Source organism: Babylonia areolata, chromosome 12 (genome assembly GCF_041734735.1).
Source record: "Babylonia areolata isolate BAREFJ2019XMU chromosome 12, ASM4173473v1, whole genome shotgun sequence".
NCBI classification, from domain to species: Eukaryota; Metazoa; Mollusca; class Gastropoda; order Neogastropoda; family Buccinidae; genus Babylonia; species Babylonia areolata.
In genome coordinates, this window is record NC_134887.1 from 32,471,357 (window position 1) to 32,492,828 (window position 21,472).

Consider the following 21,472-nt stretch of genomic DNA (forward strand, 5'->3'; position numbering starts at 1 on the left):
GACTGTTTACGCTGATGTTTGTAGAATGGGTAGACTAAAGATTAATCACAAATCAAGGCATTACATTGTACTGAAAATTAGATAGATAGATATGAATATAAGAAGGTAGACAGATCGTTGAATGGGTAGACTAAAGGTAAATCACAAATCAAGATATTACATTGTACTAAAAATCAGATAGATAGATATGAATATAAGTAGGTGTGTGTGTGTGTGTCTCTGTGTGAGTGTGCCTCTGTGTGTGTGTGTGTGCCTCTGTGTGAGTGTGCCTCTGTGTGTGTCTGTGTCTCTGTGTGCGCGCGCGCGGGCTCCGCACGTGAGAGCACGTAAAAAAAAAAATTAAAAAAAAGACTTCATAGACCAGTTGCTTTATTTTGATTGTTAGAAGTTGGAACGTTAAAGATCCCCAAACCTTTTCACGGCCATCGGGGGCAGTGAAGAAGTAGGTATAGCCACTGTGTCAAGACCTCAACCTCAACCATCACAAGGCCGGGGCCCAGTCCTCTCCTTCCGCCCTCTTAACTATCCCTAACCCCGCTCCGAACCCAGGCACACTCATTCACACCTGGGTGGAGCGAGGAATCTCTGAGAAAAGTGCCTTTCCCCAAGGACACAGCACCATGCTGGAACAGGGACTGGAACCCTGATCACCGGTGAACACTGGATCACAAGTCCAAAGCCCTGTCTCGCCACTTCGCTGCTGGTAAGATATTTACAATCGACACTTTACAACATCAGGTGTAACAACATTCAAAACAGGGACAGTGTAGCTTTGTTTACAGTCACCAGAACAACATAGGGCTGGATGAATCCGTTTATACATGGACTCACTCACCTTTGACAAAGTCAAACTTCAGTTCCGAAAAGAATTCAAAAGCTCTGTTTTCAGTCACCAGAACAACATAGTGCTGGATGAATTATACAAAGAGATGAATCCGTTTCTATATGGACTCACTCACCTTTGACAAACTTCAGTTCCGAAAAGAATTCAAAATCTCTCTTTTCAGTCACCAGAACAACATAGGGCTGGATGAATCCGTTTCTACCATGGACTCACTCACCTTTGACAATGTCAAACTTCAGTCCCGAAAAGAATTCAAAAGCTCTGTTTTCAGTCACCAGAACAACATAGGGCTGGATGAATCCGTTTATACATGGACTCTCTCACCTTTGACAAAGTCAAACTTCAGTTCCGAAAAGAATTCAAAAGCTCTGTTTTCAGTCACCAGAACAACATAGGGCTGGATGAATCCGTTTATACATGGACTCACTCACCTTTGACAAAGTCAAACTTCAGTTCCGAAAAGAATTCAAAAGCTCTGTTTTCAGTCACCAGAACAACATAGTGCTGGATGAATTATACAAAGAGATGAATCCGTTTCTATATGGACTCACTCACCTTTGACAAAGTCAAACTTCAGTCCCGAAAAGAATTCAAAATCTCTCTTTTCAGTCACCAGAACAACATAGGGCTGGATGAATCCGTTTCTACCATGGACTCACTCACATTTGACAATGTCAAACTTCAGTTCCGAAAAGAATTCAAAAGCTCTGTTTTCAGTCACCAGAACAACATAGGGCTGGATGAATCCGTTTATACATGGATTCACTCACCTTTGACAATGTCAAGCTTCAGTTCCGAAAAGAATTCAAAAGCTCTGTTTTCAGTCACCAGAACAACATAGGGCTGGATGAATCCGTTTATACATGGATTCACTCACCTTTGACAATGTCAAGCTTCAGTTCCGAAAAGAATTCAAAAGCTCTGTTTTCAGTCACCAGAACAACATAGGGCTGGATGAAATATACAAAGAGATGAATCCGTTTCTATAATTATGGACTCACTCACCTTTGACAAAAGTCAAACCTCAGTTCCGAAAAAAGAAATCAAACAGCGGGAACAGTCTGCCAGCTAAGGAAATACGTTGTAACGAAGACACACGCGGACAAAAAAAACAAACAACAACAACGACAACGAACGTCACCTCACGCCTCAGGATATGCTGCAGACTGTGCTGTCCTGATCCCCGTTGTAGCCAACAACCCTCGGACATTAATTAATCGCCTCGTCATCCTACTTGCCGAACGTCATGACCCGGCCGCGACAAAATTAATGAATGATAAGATATTCCACAGCATAGTCACCCGTGGTTTATCACAAGGTCTTTCAATGTGATAGTTTGTCTGCTGTTGACCAATGGTAGTCATAGTCAGGAAATACGCTTTTTTTTTTTTTCCTCCGCGCATTTCACTCTCTCAAAAGGTGTAACAGACACAGATTTGAACTGCGGTGCTGTTTAGTCAGGATAAATCTAACCCAGTCCCCCCCACCGTTGGAAAATACAGATGCATTCATTTATTCATTCATTCATTTATTAGTGATGACTAATTGACTTTGCGGGCTCCAGGATTCCTAAAACTCTTAGGCCGCTAATTCAGTGATGCAAATTTAAATCATTAACTCACTCAGTACGGCCAGTCCTCTCTTCTCCTCTACACAGACCCCTCGGATGTCCAGTGGGTGTCTCAATGACCCAACCTTTAGCTTCCGTCGTCAGAATTGTGGTATTCTTTGTCAACATTCACCACTTCAGTTTAAGAGCCTTCCTCTTGCAATATTTTGATGATGGTAATTGGGGTGAGACGCTGTTAACGTCGTCTCTTTCGCCGTTCGTATGGAGAGAGTTAAACTGGTTAGTTCCATTCAAGTTTAACGTCGACACGTCTTGTCGCGTTCTTTTTTTCTTTTCTTTTTCTTTTTTTTTCTCCCCTCTCTTCTTTTTTTTCTCGATAATAACGTTTATTTAAAGTTATAGTTTATCAGCTGGTTCTATTCGGGTTTAACGTCGACGTGTCTTGCACTCCTTTTCACTGACGTTCACGAGGAAAGTGGCTGAGTGGGTTTTAAGACGCTCAGCTGCCAGTACAGTGACCATGAGGGTCTAGGTTCGATTCTCCGCCGTCTCGCCCAGTCTCTCGTGTGTGGCTGGAAAATCAAACTGGTGTGTGTGTGTGTGTGTCTGTGTGTGTGTGTGTGTGTGTCTGTGTCTGTGTGTGTGTGTCTGTGTGTGTGTCTGTCTGTGTGTATGTCTGTCTGTGTCTGTGTCTGTGTGTCTCTGTGTGTGTTTTTGTGTGTCTGTATCTATCTGTATGTGTCTGTGTCTGTGTGCCTGTCTTTCTGTCTGTCTGTGTGTTTGTCTGTGTATGTCTGTGTCTGTCTGTGCCTGTCTCTGTGCCTGTCTCTCTGTGTGTGTATGTGTGTCTGTGTCTGTGTGTATGTGTGTGTCTGTGTGTGTCTGTGTCTGTGTTCGTTCGTTCTTTTGCTTAAAACGTCTATCCACATTTATGATTTTCGACGAAAATCCATATCTCCCCGCTCCCCCCACCCATGCCTTAAATCATCACTACTTTCCCTGTTCCTCTCTCCTCAATTAGTTTTTTTTTTTTTAGGTTTTTTTTTTAGATAAATAAGTTATATTCATAAAAATGTGTCTCTGTGTGTCTGTCTGTTTCTGAGACTAAGATACTCAAACACACCAGCCGCCGTGGCGAAGTGGTTAGCGTCGCGGACTGACGGCTGGGAGGACGCGGGTTCGAATCCCAGCGGAGGTGGGTTTTTCGGCCCGTGGCCGGCTCCTACCCAGAGTTGAGTGTGCTGTGGGCTTAAATGGGGAGACTGGGACCACACAGTCGAGTGTCATCCACTTCAAGGATGCGTCTTTGGGTGTGTTGCTCTAATTACCTGACCAACACTGCAAGTGTCTGTATCTCTCGGGCCTGGTTAACGCCGGGATATCATTATGACAGGAAGCGTAGAGTACAGCCTTGTCACGCAGTCCCAAACCAAAATGGACCTCCATAGCAACATCGTCATCATCATCGTCCTCCTCCTCCTCCTTCATCGTCATCAATATAAACAAAATAGTCTCAAAGTCTGTGGCCTTTCATGCCCTGCTCTCATGGTGACCTCAGCTTCGATACCCCTCCACTTCCGTGCTTGGGGTGAGTCCTGTCAATGTCGTCAATGTCGGCAGATTCATGGGGGGCTGTTGTTTGAGGGACGTGGTGGCGGTTTCCACACTGGGAGGGACGCTCACTCCGTCTGGTTCCGCGACTAAGCCATTATTGTCGTTAGTAGGGGGCTTAGTAGGTGGTGTCCTAAGTACGTTAAATCAGAACAGGCACCACTGAACACCACCGAAGTGACTCAGCAGCAGTGCAGGGTCTCCTCTGGTGTGTGGCCTCCTGGCGACCTAACAACGATGGTTTCCTGTGGACTGCCGACGCTGGAACTGCGACGGACGAACCCGGGTGTGGCTGTGTATGGGGGAATCTAAATGAGCGGCGTGGGAGTAATGCCACTGAAACTGTGCAGATGATGGGGCAGCAAAAAAAAAAAAAAAAAAAAAAAAAAAAAAAAAAAAAAACAAACACTGACAGACTCAAGAACTTCGTCAACAGATGTCTGAAACCTTCTACTTCTTCTTCTCCGTTCGTGGGCTGCAACTCCCACGTTCACTCGTATGTACACGAGTGGGCTTTTGCGTGTATGACCGTTTTTACCCCGCCGTGTAGGCAGTCATACTCCGTTTTCGAGGGGGGTGTGCATGCTGGGAATGTTCTTGTTTCCATAACCCACCGAACGCTGACATGGATTACGGGATCTTTAACGTGCATATTTGATCTTCTGCGTGCATAATTATACACACGAATGGGGTTCAGGCACAAGCAGGTCTGCACATAAGTATGTCGACCTGGGAGATCGGAAAAATCTGCACCCTTTACCCTGCCAGGCGTCGTCACCGAGATTCGAACCCGGGACCCTCAGGTCGAAAGTCCAACGCTTTGACCACTCGTCTGAAACCCATTATGGGCATCACGTGGCCAGAAACCGACAACATCAAACGCCACCTGGTGGTCAAAGAACCAACCACATTCAGGAAAAGGAACTGGGACTGCTCTTAACCCCCCCGGCACCCCCGCCACCCCACTCAAACCTCCTCACAACATCACCAGTTGATGATGATGAAGATGAAGATGATGATGATGATGACGATGATGCTGCTGCTGCTGCTGATGATGATGATGATGATGATGACAATGAGGATGACGATGATGATGATGACGATGATGATGATGATGACAATGACGATGACGACGATGATGATGATGATGGTGATGGTGATGATGATGATGATGATGATGATATGGATACTTACATATCTTCGGTCAGAGATCAGGTTATGAGCGCTTTACAAACACCAGAGTCATTTGCATATTCAAGCTGCCTACCTGGGTAGAGCCGACTGACAGCTGCTGTTGGGCGCTCATCATTTGTTTCCTATGTCCTTCAGTCAGGTTTCAGTCACACACACACACACACACACACACACACACACACACTAACACTAACACTAACACAAACAGACTAACACACACACTAACACCAACACTAACACTTACACACTAACACACACACTAACACCAACACACACACTAATACGCACACACTAAGACACACATGTAACACACATATACGATGGTTTGCTGTATGTATTCCGCCATGAAGGCAGCCATTCTCCGTCTTCGGGGGTGCCGGTGCGCACCAGACAAAGCAGTGGAGTGCAGTGGAGTGGAACCCTCAAGAGACTGAAAAGAAACGGTAGGCAGACGTGGATCACGGAGAAGATCCAAAGAGGTCGAGATGAAGGCAGACGGATGGACCTGGGGGGTCCAGCTGAAAGAGGATAGCCAAGAACTGAGTCTGCTTTTTGACTGGTGTCAGCTGTTCCGGCCCCGTGCTTCCCAGGGAGTCTTGATAAAGTTTAGAATCTGTAAGACAGTTCACTAGGAGTGGCAGGGCAGTAAACACATCTTCAGCCGGTTCCTATCGAGCTGCCAGTCTCTCTTGGAATACAATACAATACAGTACAATGCAATACAATACAATACAATACGCAGCGATAGAATAAAAATGCAATACGATATGATATATACGATGCGATACGATACCATACCATACTATACCATACCACACAATGCAGTACAATATAATACAATACAATACAATATGCAGCGATACAATAAAAATGCAATACGATATGATATGATACGATACCATACCATACCATACCACACCATACCATACTATACAGTGCAGTACAATACAATACAATACAATACAATGCAATGCAATACAATACAATACAATGCAATACAATACAATACAATACAATACATTATGCAGCGATAAAATAAAAACGCAATACGATACGATACGATACGATACGATACGATACCATACCATACCATACAATACAATACAATACAATACAATACAATACAATATTTTACATGTTTTATTTTCTTCGGTCATTGCTGCTGTGTGCGTATGTCAAATGATCGGTATGAGGACAAGCCCAGCGCATCCTCTTTTTTTTTCTCTTTTTTTTTAAAGGAACTGTCTGGGTTTGTTCCAGTGTATCTTTTATTTACCTGTGTGCTAGCTGAATCGGTAGCGTAAGCAGCACTGACTTGAAGTCGTGTACCTTGTGAATGGAGAGAGTTAGCACTCTTTACGTTTAGTAAATACGATACGATACGATACGATACGATACGATACAATACAATACAATACAATACAATACAATACGACTAGCCAACAGACAGACGGATGGGCCTGCTAAAATCTGATGACACACTCACCACAATCGAGACGAGTGAACGTGCCTTGAAAGCAACCGATGCATTAGCAATAACCTGAAGGTGAAGTCTGAAACAGGCAGAACTCATTGAAAGACCCCCATTGCATATATATACACACGCCAGCAAAACAGCCACTGACGAAGCCAAAGCACACACACGTCTGTTCATTTGCATGAATACGGTTCGTCACTTCGAAATCCCATGCGAAAACGATGAATAATATACTTCTTGATATGACACGTAACAACAAACGAATTTTGGCTACCGTAATGAAGCGTGTTATTTCTCTCTCTCTATCTCTCTCTGAGTTTTAAGTTACTTGTATCATAAACCTTTACGCTTTCAATCGTGTTCGTCCGCATGAGCGAAATGTTCATGTGGGTGTGATGATGAATATGCAGGTCGACAGATTGCACTGTCATAAATCGCCAGTTTTGTTTGAATGTGAACCGGTGTAACAGGCCGAAACCTATCCCTGGTTGGTTATTACCCCGGGTAAGAAGTAGCCTAGGCCATTTCATACCCCTCCTGGCTGGAACATACCCCGCCTGTGTACACTACGCTCACCCAACCAGTCTGTATCAAATTTACATTAATGATTATAATAATGATAATAATAGGAATTCATATAACTCCTTCCAACGCTCAAGCCACTTTGCAATTAATGCAAAAAAAGTGATGTGATGATGTTCGTCCTTCGGTTTCGAAGATGACTATGGCTTCAAGAGTCAGATGGAAGATCGGTGGCTGTGGGTCCAGAGGTGACTGGTGAGGCCAGTACGGGCCCGGAAGTCACGCCCACATGTGGGACACAAGTGAGTGGGTGCTGTTGTGGCAGTGGATTTTGTGTTTGTATTTGTATGTCTTTTTTTTTTATCACAACAGATTTCTCTGTGTGAAATTCGGGCTGCTCGTCGCTACACTACAGCGCCCCCCTTTTTTTCTTTTCTTTTTTTTCTTTTTCTTTTTGTATTTTTTCCTGCGTGCATTTTTTGTTGTTGTTGTTTGTTGTTGTTGTTTTGGGTTTTTTTTTAGTTTTTCTTGTCGAAGTGGATTTTTTTCTACATAATTTTGCCAGGAACACCCCATTTGTTACCGTGCGTTCTTTTACGTGCGCTAAGTGCATGCTGAACACGGGACCTCGGTTTATCGTCTCATCCGAATGACCAGCGTCCAGACCACCATTCAAATCTAATGGAGGGGGAGAAAATATCGGCGGCTGAGCCGTGATTCGAACCAGCGCGCTCAGATTCTCTCGCTTCCTATGCGGACGCGTTACCTTTAGGCCATCACTCCACATGCTGCTCGGGCCTTGCCCACAGCACGCTTTCGGTGCGCTTTGGAGATGCGCCTGGCTTCAGCTGCACGGGCTTCTGTGATTATGCTGTGCCAAGCTGGACGGTGCAGAGCAAGTGTCTCCCACGTGTTGATGCCGACTGCCAGGACTTTGAGGGACGCTTTGAGGCAGTCTTGGTAGCGTTTCTTCTGTCCTCCAACAGAGCGCTTGCCCTGACACAGTTCTCCAAAAAGCAGCTGATTAGACAGTCGGCTGTCTGACATTCTGTCCACATGTCCAGCCCACTTGGCTTGGGCTTTCTGCAGGAGGGTAGACGCTGCAGAGGCCAGCTCGTTCCAGGACTTTGTCCTGCCACCTGATGTGGATAAGTCTGCAGAGACAGCTCAGCGGCTGTTTGGCGTGTCTGCTGTAGACAGTCCAGGTCTCGCTGGCGTAAAGGAGGGTGGTAAGGATCACTGCACAGTTGATCTTCAGCTTAGTGGTAGAGCTGAGTCGTCTCCGCTCCCAGACGTTCTCACGGAGACTCCCAAAGGCTTTGGCGATCCTGTTGTTGACCTTAGTGTCTATGTTCACACACGCGCGTGCACGCACACACACAAACACACACGCGCGCGCGCGCGCGCACAAACACACACACATACACACACACACGTACGTCCTTCACGTACTATGCCTGCCAGTGCCACGCCCACTCACCTCATACTCACTTTCAGACAACATCAAAGAGGATAACAGTGAACTAGTTGACATGCAGTGCAAGGGAGCATGTCCATGTTCCCCCAGGTCGATGTTCCCCCACTGCTGAACATTATTGACAACAATTCAGAAGCGCTCAGACTGCATTATGTTGTCACATCTGTGCAATATGTCTTTGAAGGTGTTTGACCGCTGCGTGACCACTACTGACCACTATCAGAGTTCAGCTTGCATCATTCACTTTGAATGCAATATTGGAACGTTTTAGCAGGATTCTACTGCTGCCCAAATCTTAATGTTGTTGGTTTGTTGTTGTTTTTGTGGGGGTTTTTTTGGTTTTTTGTTTGTTTGTTTTGTTGTTGTTGTTTTTTGGGGGGTTGTTTTTTTGTTGTTGTTTTTTGGGGGGGGTTGTTTGTTTTGTTTTGTTTTTCCCCAGGGCCGGGTGGAAAAAAGCACATCAATTGCTTATCTCATTTCCCTGGTAAATATAAAATTTCGTTCCGTTTTGTTTCCCTCTCTCTCTCTCTCTCTCTCTCTCTCTCTCTCTCTTTCCTATACAAGTAGGGACTTTCAAAATTAGAGACATTATGCTTTCATAGCACACTATCTTTTTTTTCTCTATATATATATATATATATGCATTGATATCAATATTTGTATTTTCCAATGTCTAGTTTGTTATACACATCCCTTAGTTTTGGGGCTATGGCCTCTGCATGAATAGACCACTTCCATTTCCAATGTCTCTTATACAAAAAGGCCTAGTTTGGAATTTAATTTGCCACAAGACTGAGTTTTGTGGCGGCATGAAGTAACTTAGCCAGTAGAGCCCAAAGCACCTAATTGTCCCAGACCGCGTGTAACCGTTTTCAAAACGTTTTAGTAAAACCATCCACAGAAAACGGCTCAATAACGTTTCTGGGGAACTTTGTTCAAACATGCATTTGCTCATTTTGCTCAATGCTTCAAAAACATTTTCCTGAAACGTTTCTAAAATGTTTTCTGTACATGGTTTGAAAACGTTTTATAAACTTTCAACTAACATTTTAAGCCGTTCTAAAACGTCAGGTCATAAAACGTCTTCTGTATATGTTTTGTAAACATTCTAAACACTGGAAATAGGTAACTAACATTTTAAACCGTCTAAAAATGTTCATAAAACGTCTTCTGTATATGTTTTGTAAACATTCTAAACACTGGAAATAGGTAACTAACATTTTAAACCGTCTAAACATGTTCATAAAACGTCTTCTGTATATGTTTTGTAAACATTCTAAACACTGGAAATAAACGTTTCTTATACGCATTCTGCGTGATTATATATATACACACACACGAGTGAACAATGCTCTGATTCTCTCTTTCACACAACGGAAAAATCTTCAAACCAGCATGAGTCATATTTTTGGTTATCTGTTTGACTGAAGCAGTAAGCAAAGGAAACCAGCGAAGGGAAATACAACACAGTATAAAAATAATTATGTCAGCCATAAATAAAACGTACTGCTTTCATAACAATCGAAACATCGCACTGAACATGTGGCTGGGTCATCAAACAAAAACACTCAAAGCGCAACTTAATTAATACGAGTTGTGTTTGTTCAACAATTATCTATCATGAAATTGCACATTCCTGCCTTGTTGGTCACCAAGCAAGCAAGCAAGTGTGTGTGCGTGTGCGTGTGCGTGTGTGTGTGTGTGGGTGTGTGTGTGTGTGTGTGTGCGTGTGTTAATGGAAATCTGATCAACATATTTCTCAGGACATGACATTGTCGCCCATATTACATCCAGCTGCACAGGGCCACTGCGTATCACACTTTAAATGATATATTTAAAAATATTTTTTTTAAAAGACCGAAAATTATTGCTCACACGCATTTATTTCAGCCGACACATAAGGCCACAGCCTATATCAGGCCTGCCCAACTAAAATTCAAATCTCGAAAGCTTCGACACAACACTGTCACATCAGAACACACACACACACACACACACACACACACACACACACTGGCTCATTCACATGCGCGCGCGCGCACACACACACTCACACACACACATACGCGCGCACCCCTCACTCCCTCCCCCCCACCCCCCTTTCCTCCCCCTCGCCCCCCCCCCCTCCCCCACACACACACAGAGTTCATAACACATCATATGACATATATCATTCTATCTATTGAGTTCCTTCAAGCAAGAAACATTAGGCTGTGCAGCGGACGTCAATGGACCTCGTCATCCGTAATTGGTCATCCCCAGATTATTATTATATGAAGAAAAACAAACATGTGAAGATGTTTTAAAAATGCACAATAAAAACACCATGTCTGTATGTAATACTGCAAAGTAAACAGCTCCATGGTGTCCATCTCAATACATCCCTTCTTTACTATCTGCACCAAAGACATGCAAAATAAATATAACTTCCATGCCTAGCAAAAGAAGTTCCTGTTTGAACAAAAAATGATAAAAAAAATGACTGCTCTTGTTGTTGTGTCAGAATATCAGATCAAAGTGCCAAGTTTAGAAAATAAAAAAAATATAAATATAACAGTAAATTCAGTTTGCATATAATTTGTCTTCTTTAAAAAATAAAAAAAAAAATTTTTGTGCCCATCCTAGAGGTGCAATATTGTTTTAAACAAGATGACTGGAAAGAACTGAATTTTTCCTACTTTTATGCCAAATTTGGTGTCAACTGACAAAGTATTTGCAGAGAAAATGGCAATGTTAAAGTTTAACACACACACACACACACACACACACACACACACACAACCGAACACCGGGTTAAAACATAGACTCACTTTGTTTACACAAATGAGTCAAAAAATGTATATATAAAACTGTCAAGGCTTGCATGAACATTTAAAAGCGAAATGCGGAAGAAGCAGAATCATTATTATCTTAACCATTAAAAGCTCATTAATTAACATAGATAATGCTGAGGGCGTTATGCAGCTGAAAAAAATGTTCAACTGCATTTGTCAAATCTCAGTGAAAAAAGCAACCACACCAAAAAAAAAAAAAAAAAAAAAAAAAATCCTACGCGCGCGCGCACGCACACACACACACACACACACAATAATAATAATAATAATAATAATAATACTTTGCCAGATTTAGATCTACTAGACACAGAGCATCCGCTTGAAATGCCGCGATGTGTCATCGATCGAAAATCCACGTGAGAGCATGACGTCAGTCCGTGTCTTGTTTCAGCAGCCATCGTTTTGCTCTCACTTTCAGTCCAGCAAGTGTTGTATGGAGAAACAACTAAGTAGGCTGAGGGAATGTTCGACAACGCAATGAACGCCCAACTTGGTAATCCTGCAGTTTAGAATACTAAACTCAGGGGGCCGTTCAAATGAAAAAATAGAGGTTGTTTTTGACTGACCTTGATGCGCTGAGTCGAATGCAACCCTCAGCTAAGCTCTACGGCCACTCCTTGTCAATGAAACAGAGACATAATAAATAGTAAACTCAGTCGGTCACTTCCCGAGCAACTATCGGCGAGCCATTTTGATTGCTGGTGACGTGGTGTTTACGTCAAAATGGCGTGCAGGTCGGGAAGGAGTACTACTTACCGTGCATTTGATCCAGTTTCGTGGCAAAAGGAGTGGTCTTAGAGCTTAGCTGAGGGTTGCATTCGACTCAGCGCATCGAAGTCAGTCTAAAACACCTTCTACTTTTTCATTTTAACGGCCCCTGAGTTTAGTATTCTAAACTGCAGGATTACCGGATCAACTTAGTGCAAAATGGGAATGGCTCTTACAAAGTGATTTACAGGCATGTTAGTGCTCTGTGAGCAGTCAGTCCATAAGTTAAGGGAACGAACTCTCTGTACATCGCCGCACCAATTTTTATTATATTGCGACGGAAAAAGAGGGAGAGCGCAGCATTTAAAAAAAAAAAAAAGAAAGAAAAAAAAGAAAAAGAAAGAAAGAAAAAAAATCTTCTTTGGACGATCAATGACATTTTCATGGTGTACCTTTTACTGTATTTCACTGTGCTGGGCTGTTATCTACTGTTATCCGATGTATACATTTTCTGAACTGCGCTGAACAGCACTTGACCATCTTACCATTTTTTTTCCATTTTCTGTTCCGCTAATTCCACTACAATGTTTGGTAACCATTTTAATGTAAGCTTAGTTAATTACTCACCTTCTTCTTCTCTTTCTTCTTGAAGTTCTTCCATTAATGTTCAGCGGTCATAACTTTGATCATTACTAACATTTTTGCAAGTGCGAGTGCAAGTGTGTGCTCTTAGTCGGAATTTCATACTCATAGTCCTTATCCGTATGCCATTAATCATTAGTTAGAAGAAGAAAAAAAGTGAAGGGCCTAGTGGGAGCTGGGGGGGATGGAGGTTTGTTGCTGCGACGACCACTTTGAGGCTGCCGCTTGAGGTCGGCGCTGGAGACGCAAGCTTGATCGTGGTGGATCTTGTGGAACATTGCAAGTCTGGCGCAGCGACGTCATTGTTGGAGCACGGGCCATTCGAGAAGCGTCAGCATGTCTGTAACACTGAAAGTGTTGCCGTAGCGGTTGGTGACGAATCTGGCTGCCCTTCGCTGGACCTTCTCACCTTGACATGGATTTGCATTTATTTGTATTCTTTATTTCATTCTGTGCTATGTTGCATTTCAATATATTCAATAAACTCTGTGTTGCAGACGTGTTGTTTTCTTTCTTAACTTGCTGTGTATAAATACATCAAAACTCTGTGTGTGGGTGTGGTTGGGTGGTTGTGCGTTTGTGTGGGTGAGTGAATGTGTGTGTGTTAAAAGAGAGAGAGAGAGAGAATGAAAAAGAATGTGTAGGCATATTTTTGTATATCTGATCACTTGCCAATCAGATTCATGCTGATCTTCATGACACTATGTATCACTTATGACTGATGCTCTAACAAGCAAAGTTTACACACACACACACACACACACACACACACACACACGCAGTTGTACAAGTATGATGAAAACTCGACAGCAGAGAGAAACAAATAAAACAGACAATGAGAGACATGAACAGACAAAAAACTGAGACACTTGTTTCAACAACTAGAAGACAAAAGCAGCTGGCAATGGTTTATTTAAACTATTACAGAAATATCTTGTCCATACTTGCATCCTCCACTCATGCAGTACAAGATTCCCATCCCTCACATCAAGCAAAATCCTGACATAAGTACTGATCAAACTTGAGAATCACCAAACACCAGCTATCATTTGTAACCTATCAAAATGCCTACAACTTCAATGGTTAAAATAAATTTTCAAACAAAAGATGACCACTCCCTTCCTGACACAACGATCTGACAGGGTGACATAATTTCCGTGAGAAAAATTATCAATTTTTGCACATGCAATAGCAGCTCTTCTGAAGCAACGAGACCCTGCTGGTTAAACCATCAGTATGCCATGTCAGGCGACATACAGTATAAGAATCCCCATCCCTCTTGGTAAAAAAAAAAGAAAAGAAAAAAGAATTATGAAAGCCATTCCCCAACTTTCTCTATTTCTGTCAAATGTACATACACACCACCTACATCAGAATATACACATGCTAGAACACCTTTCCAACACTACAATCGTTCTCTTTCTTGCACGCACATCTAAACTGGTTAGTATTCTGAATATAGTGTTTCTTAGCAGCTTTTCAATGAATTGCTGGCAGTTCCTGTAGATTATGAGCAACAAACAGTACATGTCAAACGGTAACATATGCCATTTAACTCGCGCTTCTCATCAAGTGCTGTCTGATTTTATGCCACTGGTCAGTACTGCATGTGTTAAAACTCTCCCACCCCCTCCCAAACAACATGCTGATGTGGAAAGCAAAATTTAAGCCTGAAAAAATAAATCCCATATTTTCACACATTCAGTGATGAGTGTTATTTCTGTTTATTCACATTTATTGAATCTACCTCACAATCTCCGCAGAAAACAACTGAGTATTTTCAGCATGTATAGCAATCATAACTCTTTTTTTTTTTAACAACAATTTGGTGAAATTACTCAGTCAATACTGAAATACGTCAACAGGCAGATGAGTGACTAGCAGTATACCAGGCAGAATGGAAAGAGCAGATGAGGATATATCAATACTTTTCAAGTGGTCTTCATTAATGTAGGTGAAAAACTACAGTTCTAATGCCAATGCTTTATCTTATTATTCCAAAATGTACAAAAAACTGGAACCAAACATTCAACAGATTTTGCTGGTCAATTAATTCCCCTGTCACTGTGTGTACATTCAACTCCATGTCAACAACAACAACAACAAAAACACCAAAAAATTGTAATCCTGTACTTTGTATCATAGCTCCGGTTCCCCACTCTACTAATCACACACATACACACTGGTTTAACTAAGAAGACCAAAAAAAAATTGAGAACCAGCCTAACATGAAGCTTGATTCCCATCACAGAATGACATGTAATAACACAATTTGAAAGGGGGAAGAATCCAAGAAACACCATTTCAAAAGAAAAGAAAAACAGTCAGATTTCTTGAAACTGAATAAAGTAACAGATGGAGAGTGAGAAGGGGAGGGAGAAATTATACACTTACATTCCAGTTATGCTTCTGCAGTTCTATCCATCGACGAATGACACACAGAAATAAAACAAAAATATGTGGAAAGCACCATACCTTCAAACTTGCTTGAAATAATCAAACGTTTTACAAAGATCTCATATTCACATCACACCGCAGTAAGATGACTGCTACATTTAAAAAAGAAAAAAAAAGGCGAATGCAAGAACAGTCCACCCAAAATCACATTCTTCTGCCATGGTTGAAAGGTCTGGACTCTGTGCACCTGCCAACATCCGCAGTTTTCAGGGGTCTGGGGTTTGAGCATGGAGAGTGGGGGGTGAGGGGGGGGGAGGGGCAAGCTATTTGGGTGGGAGGGCAGGCAGGCACCAGATTCTAATGAACTGAAACAAACTTTTTTACTGTTTTTTTTTTACATGACAAGTACTTCGCTAACTTTTTAACTGTTGGTTTTTACATGGTGAGTACTCCCATAATGATCACTTAAAACTTTCTGGCATGTTTAACATCTCCCAAAATCAGTACCTTGTTTCTTTTTTCTTTTCTTTTTTTTAATGAACAACAGTTAATCTAAAGAGGTTTTGGGTTTTTTTTTAGAATTTCTTTTATTACTAATTATGGCTGATAGTCATGGTCTGGGCTTTCCTTCAGAGCGAGTCAATCCTTTGTTCCGTTAATCCAGGTAGTTTCACTGCAGTTGGCATACAAAATATTTACAACATTCCAGACACTACATGGATCATCTGCCCTAACTGGTAACCAGAACACAGACCCTGATTGAGTGTTGACAGTCATAAACAGACAGACAAACAAGTATGAAAGTCAACAGTCATTCCCAGACACGTGAACAAATAAACATGAATGTCTACAGTCATTAACAGACAGATATACAAGTATGAATGGTGACAGTCACAGACAGAGAGCATGAGATAACGGATCCAAAGACAAAGACAAATATATCTATAATGAGATGCTCGGACTCGCCTAACAAACAAGAAATTCTGCTCCATCAGCTCAGAAAGAACAACGGCTCAAACTGAAATGAGTACAATGCTGAAACCAGAAATGATTACAATAAACCAATACTTCAAAAAGGACATTTTCTACTTATTTTTCATGTAGGAACATATGGTAAAACTTAAACCAGCAGAAGTCGATTTTATAAATGAGGAGATAAAAACTGTCCTTAAATGTCTGTGCAGATAAGACAGCAACATCAGAGCATTCCTCCATCTTACCTCCCTTTCATTCAATTTCTGTGTGGGGAAAAAATGGTTTGTAAATATAATCGATGTGAGAAATCTAAAAATAAACATTACGTGAGAAGGTAGATAGCATAGTTGTAATTCTTCAATTCTTTTTTTTAAGTAAGCAAAATAAATAAGCTTCATCATTCAATTATGGAACGCACACACATGCACAAAAGAATGTAATAACTTAATAATAATAAAAACAATCGAGGAATGAAACTACAAATAAATACTTAATAAATCATGTCCTAGACTGTCAAGAACACTAACAGGAGTTGAACAAAAACACACACACAAAAAAAAGATTAAAAAAAAACAGGAATGCAAAACAACTAAACAGAACACAGCAACACCTAGACGACTCGACGGACTTCGAAGAAGCGCTTGAGATAGTACACCTGGCCTAAGGACATGGCCACCAACACCAGAGCCTCAAAAAATGCCCACAGTACCACTCGCGAGTTGGTGTTGTCGTTAACTGGAACACAACAACAAATATGGATATTACATTATTAGAACATACATGCAGTATCAATTCTGTAAGACTTAGACAAGATGATTGAGAAACAGCACACACAAATTCTACCTTTCCACACAAGCACTGATGCCATGGATTATAACTATAGCTAACAACAAATGAACATGGACACACAACACACACACACCACAAACATACCCAAACATCCACTTGAACACAATGGATTATTTACAAAGCCAGCAAAATGGACAAATCCTCTACAATTTAAACAATAAACACGAACACAGAAATCAACAAACTGATACACATACTTGCTCTGTGGATGCGTTCCCGCACTTCCATGTACTCCTGCTCATGTTTGGCCCCAGTCAGAGAAGTGGACAATTCGTTCACCATCTGCGACAGCTTATTGTGGTTTGCTGTGACAGAAATAAACAATAACTAGAACTGCATGACTGCAAGCATTTTTCACTAACATCAATAACGTGTATACACTCTGATGCTAAGTATCAATTCAAGTACACATCAGCACATTAAAATCATGAGGCTCCATGAGTGTGATCTGATATTCTTATTTTGGTAGGTTTAATTTCTTATGTTTGTGTCTGAAAGATGGACCGTGCATGATAGATAGATTATGAAATAAATAATGATTTTGATGAACTCTTACTCTGTGCTTTTTCTCAGAGCTCAAAGCATGATTCATGTGCAAAAAAAACCTGGTCAACCATTATAATTTGTAATAAAAGAAATCAATCAATAACAATGTTATAAAATAAATCAATTACAGTTGCACGTACTTCAGACATCTTGACACAACTCGTTCAGCTGACTTTCTTCTCTCTCTCTCTCTCTGCCTGCCTCTCTCTCACACACACACACACACCAAGATCAGCAGACTCACCATCAGCATCCATGTCGCCTGGTTGGTCTTTGGGCTTCTCCCCAACATCCATTGAGAACATCACCACCTTAGGGGTCATGGTCGACATGCGGTTACTGAAGCAGTACTTGTACATCCCGTCCATGTGAGCTGCAAACGTGTACTTCCCGTTGGACTCGCGATCTCCCTCATGGATAACTTTGCCGTCCGGGCCGTAAATCTGACATATGACAAAAATCACTTTATTGATAATTATGATGAAGTTTATATTCCAATCACTGGGAAGATTTAAAAATAAAAGATGAACTTCTGAAAATATATCATGGAGAAAATACAAAGCTGAGCATCTACAATTCTAAAAGTATCAACCATTTTTTATTGAATAATTCAGTTTATTTTAACCCTTTCGCTGCCAGGAAAATAAGATTTAAGTGAAATCTATTTGCCAGGGGTTTTTTTAACAAAAAACGGGTATAAATTTTCAAAAAATTCTGTGCTCTTTGTTATTGGAGAAAGACCCATAAAAGTATATATTTTCTGAAAGGGAAATGAATAAAGAATACAAAACACATGATGTTTTCCCATTTTATGCATTTTAAGTGACATGCTGTTGTTTTGAAATCAGTGTTTTGTTTTTTGTCACATTTTCAACTTGTTCGTTACAAACATTAGTCTGGTAATTTGCACAAAAATATCATTTTCTGGACAAATGGATATCTGCACACACAAAATCATACTAGAACAACCACAATATAAAAAAAAACTGAAAAAGAAATAGATGCACTGTGACTTCTGCAAGTGATAATATGGATGTGAGGCCACGCCCCCTCAGTCTCCACCCCCCTCCTCTTCACCCCTCTCACATCGTCACTTCATCAGACCGCGTTGGCTGAGTGCCAAGAAAATAGCTCATACGGTGCCCTGCTAAAAATTCGGTGACCTGTCGTCTGCTAGAGTTGAACAGCCTGCATCACTCACTGATAGTTGTATCTTGGCCACTCTCTTGATTGCTCCCTTTATTTTCTATCAAATCGTCCTATAAATGTTCACCACTGTCTTCTCCTTCGAATTTATGCTCCAATTCTTTCTGAGCATCAGCTAAAGAAAGTAATCTTGGTTGATTTAGTTCGCCACGATCGCATATCTTGAGCACGGAGTCAGTCCGACATTTTGTTGAGCGAGCGAGGACAGGAGCCAGGCAAAGACTGCGGCCAGTAACCCAACCAAAACGTTCAAATAAAGGACTGCCTTATGACGCAGATGGTGTTTCTAGCTATGAATAGAATCCAGAAAGATTCCCCAAGCTAAAGCTACCAGCATTTTTGTCAACGAACTGAATGCAAAGCAGGGAAAAGTCAGAATATTTCGATGATGAGTTATCTCGTCATTGTGGCAGCGAAGCATACATGCTTGCCATGACGAGTTATCTCGTCATGCAGGCAGCCTAGGGGTTAAAGAGCAAAAACATCAAGCACAAAAACACAAAGTTCTACCTAATGGTAAAAAGTAAGTGTAACATAGCAAGAAAAAAAAAAGACAAACATGCAGCTGCTCAATAGCAAATTGGTCTCAGCAAGTAACAGACATAATATTACATTTGTGACATGTAATAATAATGATACCAGAAAAATTACAAGAACAGAGAACATTTCCAAGGCAGAAGTTGCAGCCCTTAACAGAATCGTAAAAACTGCCACCAAGATTACCGGGCCGATCTACCTTCTCTAGAAGACATATATTATAAGCGGCTACTCAAAAAAGCAAAATCAATCAGCCAGGACAAATCACATCCAGCTTTGGGGATTCTCGAGATGCTCCCCTCTGGTCAACGGTACCAAAGTATAAGGACAAAAACTAATCGCTTCGCCAGTAGCTTTTTTCCCGAAAGCAGTCAATGCTCTGTCTCTCGAACAAATCCAGTGTGATAAATAGAATTGTGCAACAAACAACCATCTACCTGAAGATCTAGTCATCAGCCCCATCCACATGTAATATGCAGCTTCTGTTCAAACGTGTGTGTGTGTGTGTGTGTGTGTGTGTGTGTGTATGTGTGAGAGAGAATGAGAGAGTCTGTGTGTGTGTGTGTGTGTGTGTCTGTGTCTGTGACTGTGTGTCTGTGTGTGTGTGCAGTGCATGCGTGAGTAAACACAAGTTTTTATATTGATATGCACTTGTATGTATCCTAATTTCTACTGTATCTGTGTTTGTGTATGATTTTCGATTTATGTTTGTATCTTGTTATGTACTATCCTCCCCAATAATCCTTGTGACCCCGGTACACTTGGTAATAAAGACATAATCTATTCTATTCTAACTGTTTTGAACATAAACATGCTACACTGTCTCCTCCATCCATTGTGTCTTTCCTTCTGAAGTTTTGGAGAAGCCTTTAAAGACTATCTTCTGGCATCATTTTACGAATTCATCAGTATACTGATGTTTTAGGGATTTTTTTTGTTGTTGTTGTTGTTTATTTTGTTTAGTCTGGGGTTTTTTTTTAACACATTCAGTGATACTCTCTCTCTCTCTCTCTCTCTCTCTCTCTCACACACACACACACACACACACGCATACACAAAACAAACACACACACACACACACATGTACACACAAAGGTGGGGGCGAGGGGGTGGTACAAAATAGTGTAAAAGGAAATTTTCTATCTAAAATTACGTTTAAATAACATACTTACCATGACCCAACTAGTGCAGACTCCAGCAGGGGTCTGACATTCCTGTCCTGTGCAAACTACTATCCGCCTATGCGGAGAAAACGAAACTACGGCTGATAACCCCCCGGAAGTAGGTAACCACCCCTTTGTCCCGCTGGCTAGCGCCCTCTTTTGACGAATAAATGTTTCCATTGTAATGAAAAGGATATCTTTCCACTATCCCAAGTCAACAGATATGCAGACTTGACAGTTTGTGACTCTGAACTCCTTCTGTGCATGCATGGAGAATATTAGATATGTAACATGCAAGTTGAAGATTCTGTAAGCGTAATCCAGACCTGGTAAATCACTAAAATTAATGGTATCGCTGTGTTATGGCAACACAAATATCTATCATGCACCTACCACAAGTCATGAGCAATTTGATGATGGCTGTATCATGTAGCAAGAGCAACATGTCTTCTATAACTGCACTACTGAATGAAACTGAAAATGATTGAGTAACTTCTCAATCTCACTGAATCAAAAGTCCTAATACTCCAGATCAGACTGTGTTGCACCCAAATGGCAAACAGTTCCATTAACACAACCTTTTTGTGCATACACTTTAATTTCTTCCGCATAGTTCTGTAGACAAAACTGAGTGCGCTAAGACTGAACTGCATTTTATCTCACCTTCACGTCAATGTCCAAGAATCCACCTTCTGCAACTTCAAACATCAGGCTCATTTTCGTCCCAGACGATACTTTGTCAAAGAAACATTCTTCTGCATTGGCATCGATATTTATGAAGTAGGCAGCAGTATATTGTAGAGATAATACTGTGATCACTGCTGTTACAAAACAAGACGAAAACATCATGTTGACAGATAATTTCTACCGTCGACTTTCTTCTGAAAATACGTGTTGGCAAGTGATGCCACGTTCAAATG

At 41.3% G+C, this 21,472-nt stretch overlaps 2 protein-coding genes across 3 annotated transcripts in view; both read right to left on the reverse strand.

Moving 5' to 3' along the window:
• LOC143288535 (Na(+)/citrate cotransporter-like) overlaps window positions 1-2,084 on the reverse strand; it is a 54,745-nt gene extending 52,661 nt beyond the window's left edge. Inside the window, exon 1 of one of the 2 annotated variants that reach the window (XM_076597126.1) lies at window positions 1,986-2,084. The gene's annotated coding sequence lies outside the window, so the exon portion shown is untranslated. Of the gene's footprint in view, window positions 1-1,849 lie in introns of both variants that reach the window. The other variant, XM_076597125.1, reaches the window with a different exon arrangement.
• Window positions 2,085-13,774: 11,690 nt separating this feature from the next.
• LOC143288537 (transmembrane emp24 domain-containing protein 2-like) lies at window positions 13,775-21,472 on the reverse strand. The gene is made up of 4 exons (XM_076597127.1): window positions 21,216-21,472; window positions 17,891-18,089; window positions 17,298-17,405; window positions 13,775-16,986 (listed from the first exon to the last, which is right to left on the reverse strand). Exons 1-4 carry the CDS (start codon window positions 21,399-21,401, stop codon window positions 16,862-16,864), a joined length of 618 nt encoding a protein of 205 aa, XP_076453242.1. The 5' UTR covers window positions 21,402-21,472; the 3' UTR covers window positions 13,775-16,861.

Coding starts and splice junctions, on each gene's coding strand:
- LOC143288537 (XM_076597127.1), bottom strand. CDS start 21,401: ATGATGTTTTCGTCTTGTTTTGTAACAGCAGTGATCACAGTATTATCT. Junction 18,090..21,215: donor TCTTGGACATTGACGTGAAG/GTGAGATAAAAT, acceptor GTCATATGTCAG/ATTTACGGCCCGGACGGCAA. Junction 17,406..17,890: donor AGGCGACATGGATGCTGATG/GTGAGTCTGCTG, acceptor TTTCTGTCACAG/CAAACCACAATAAGCTGTCG.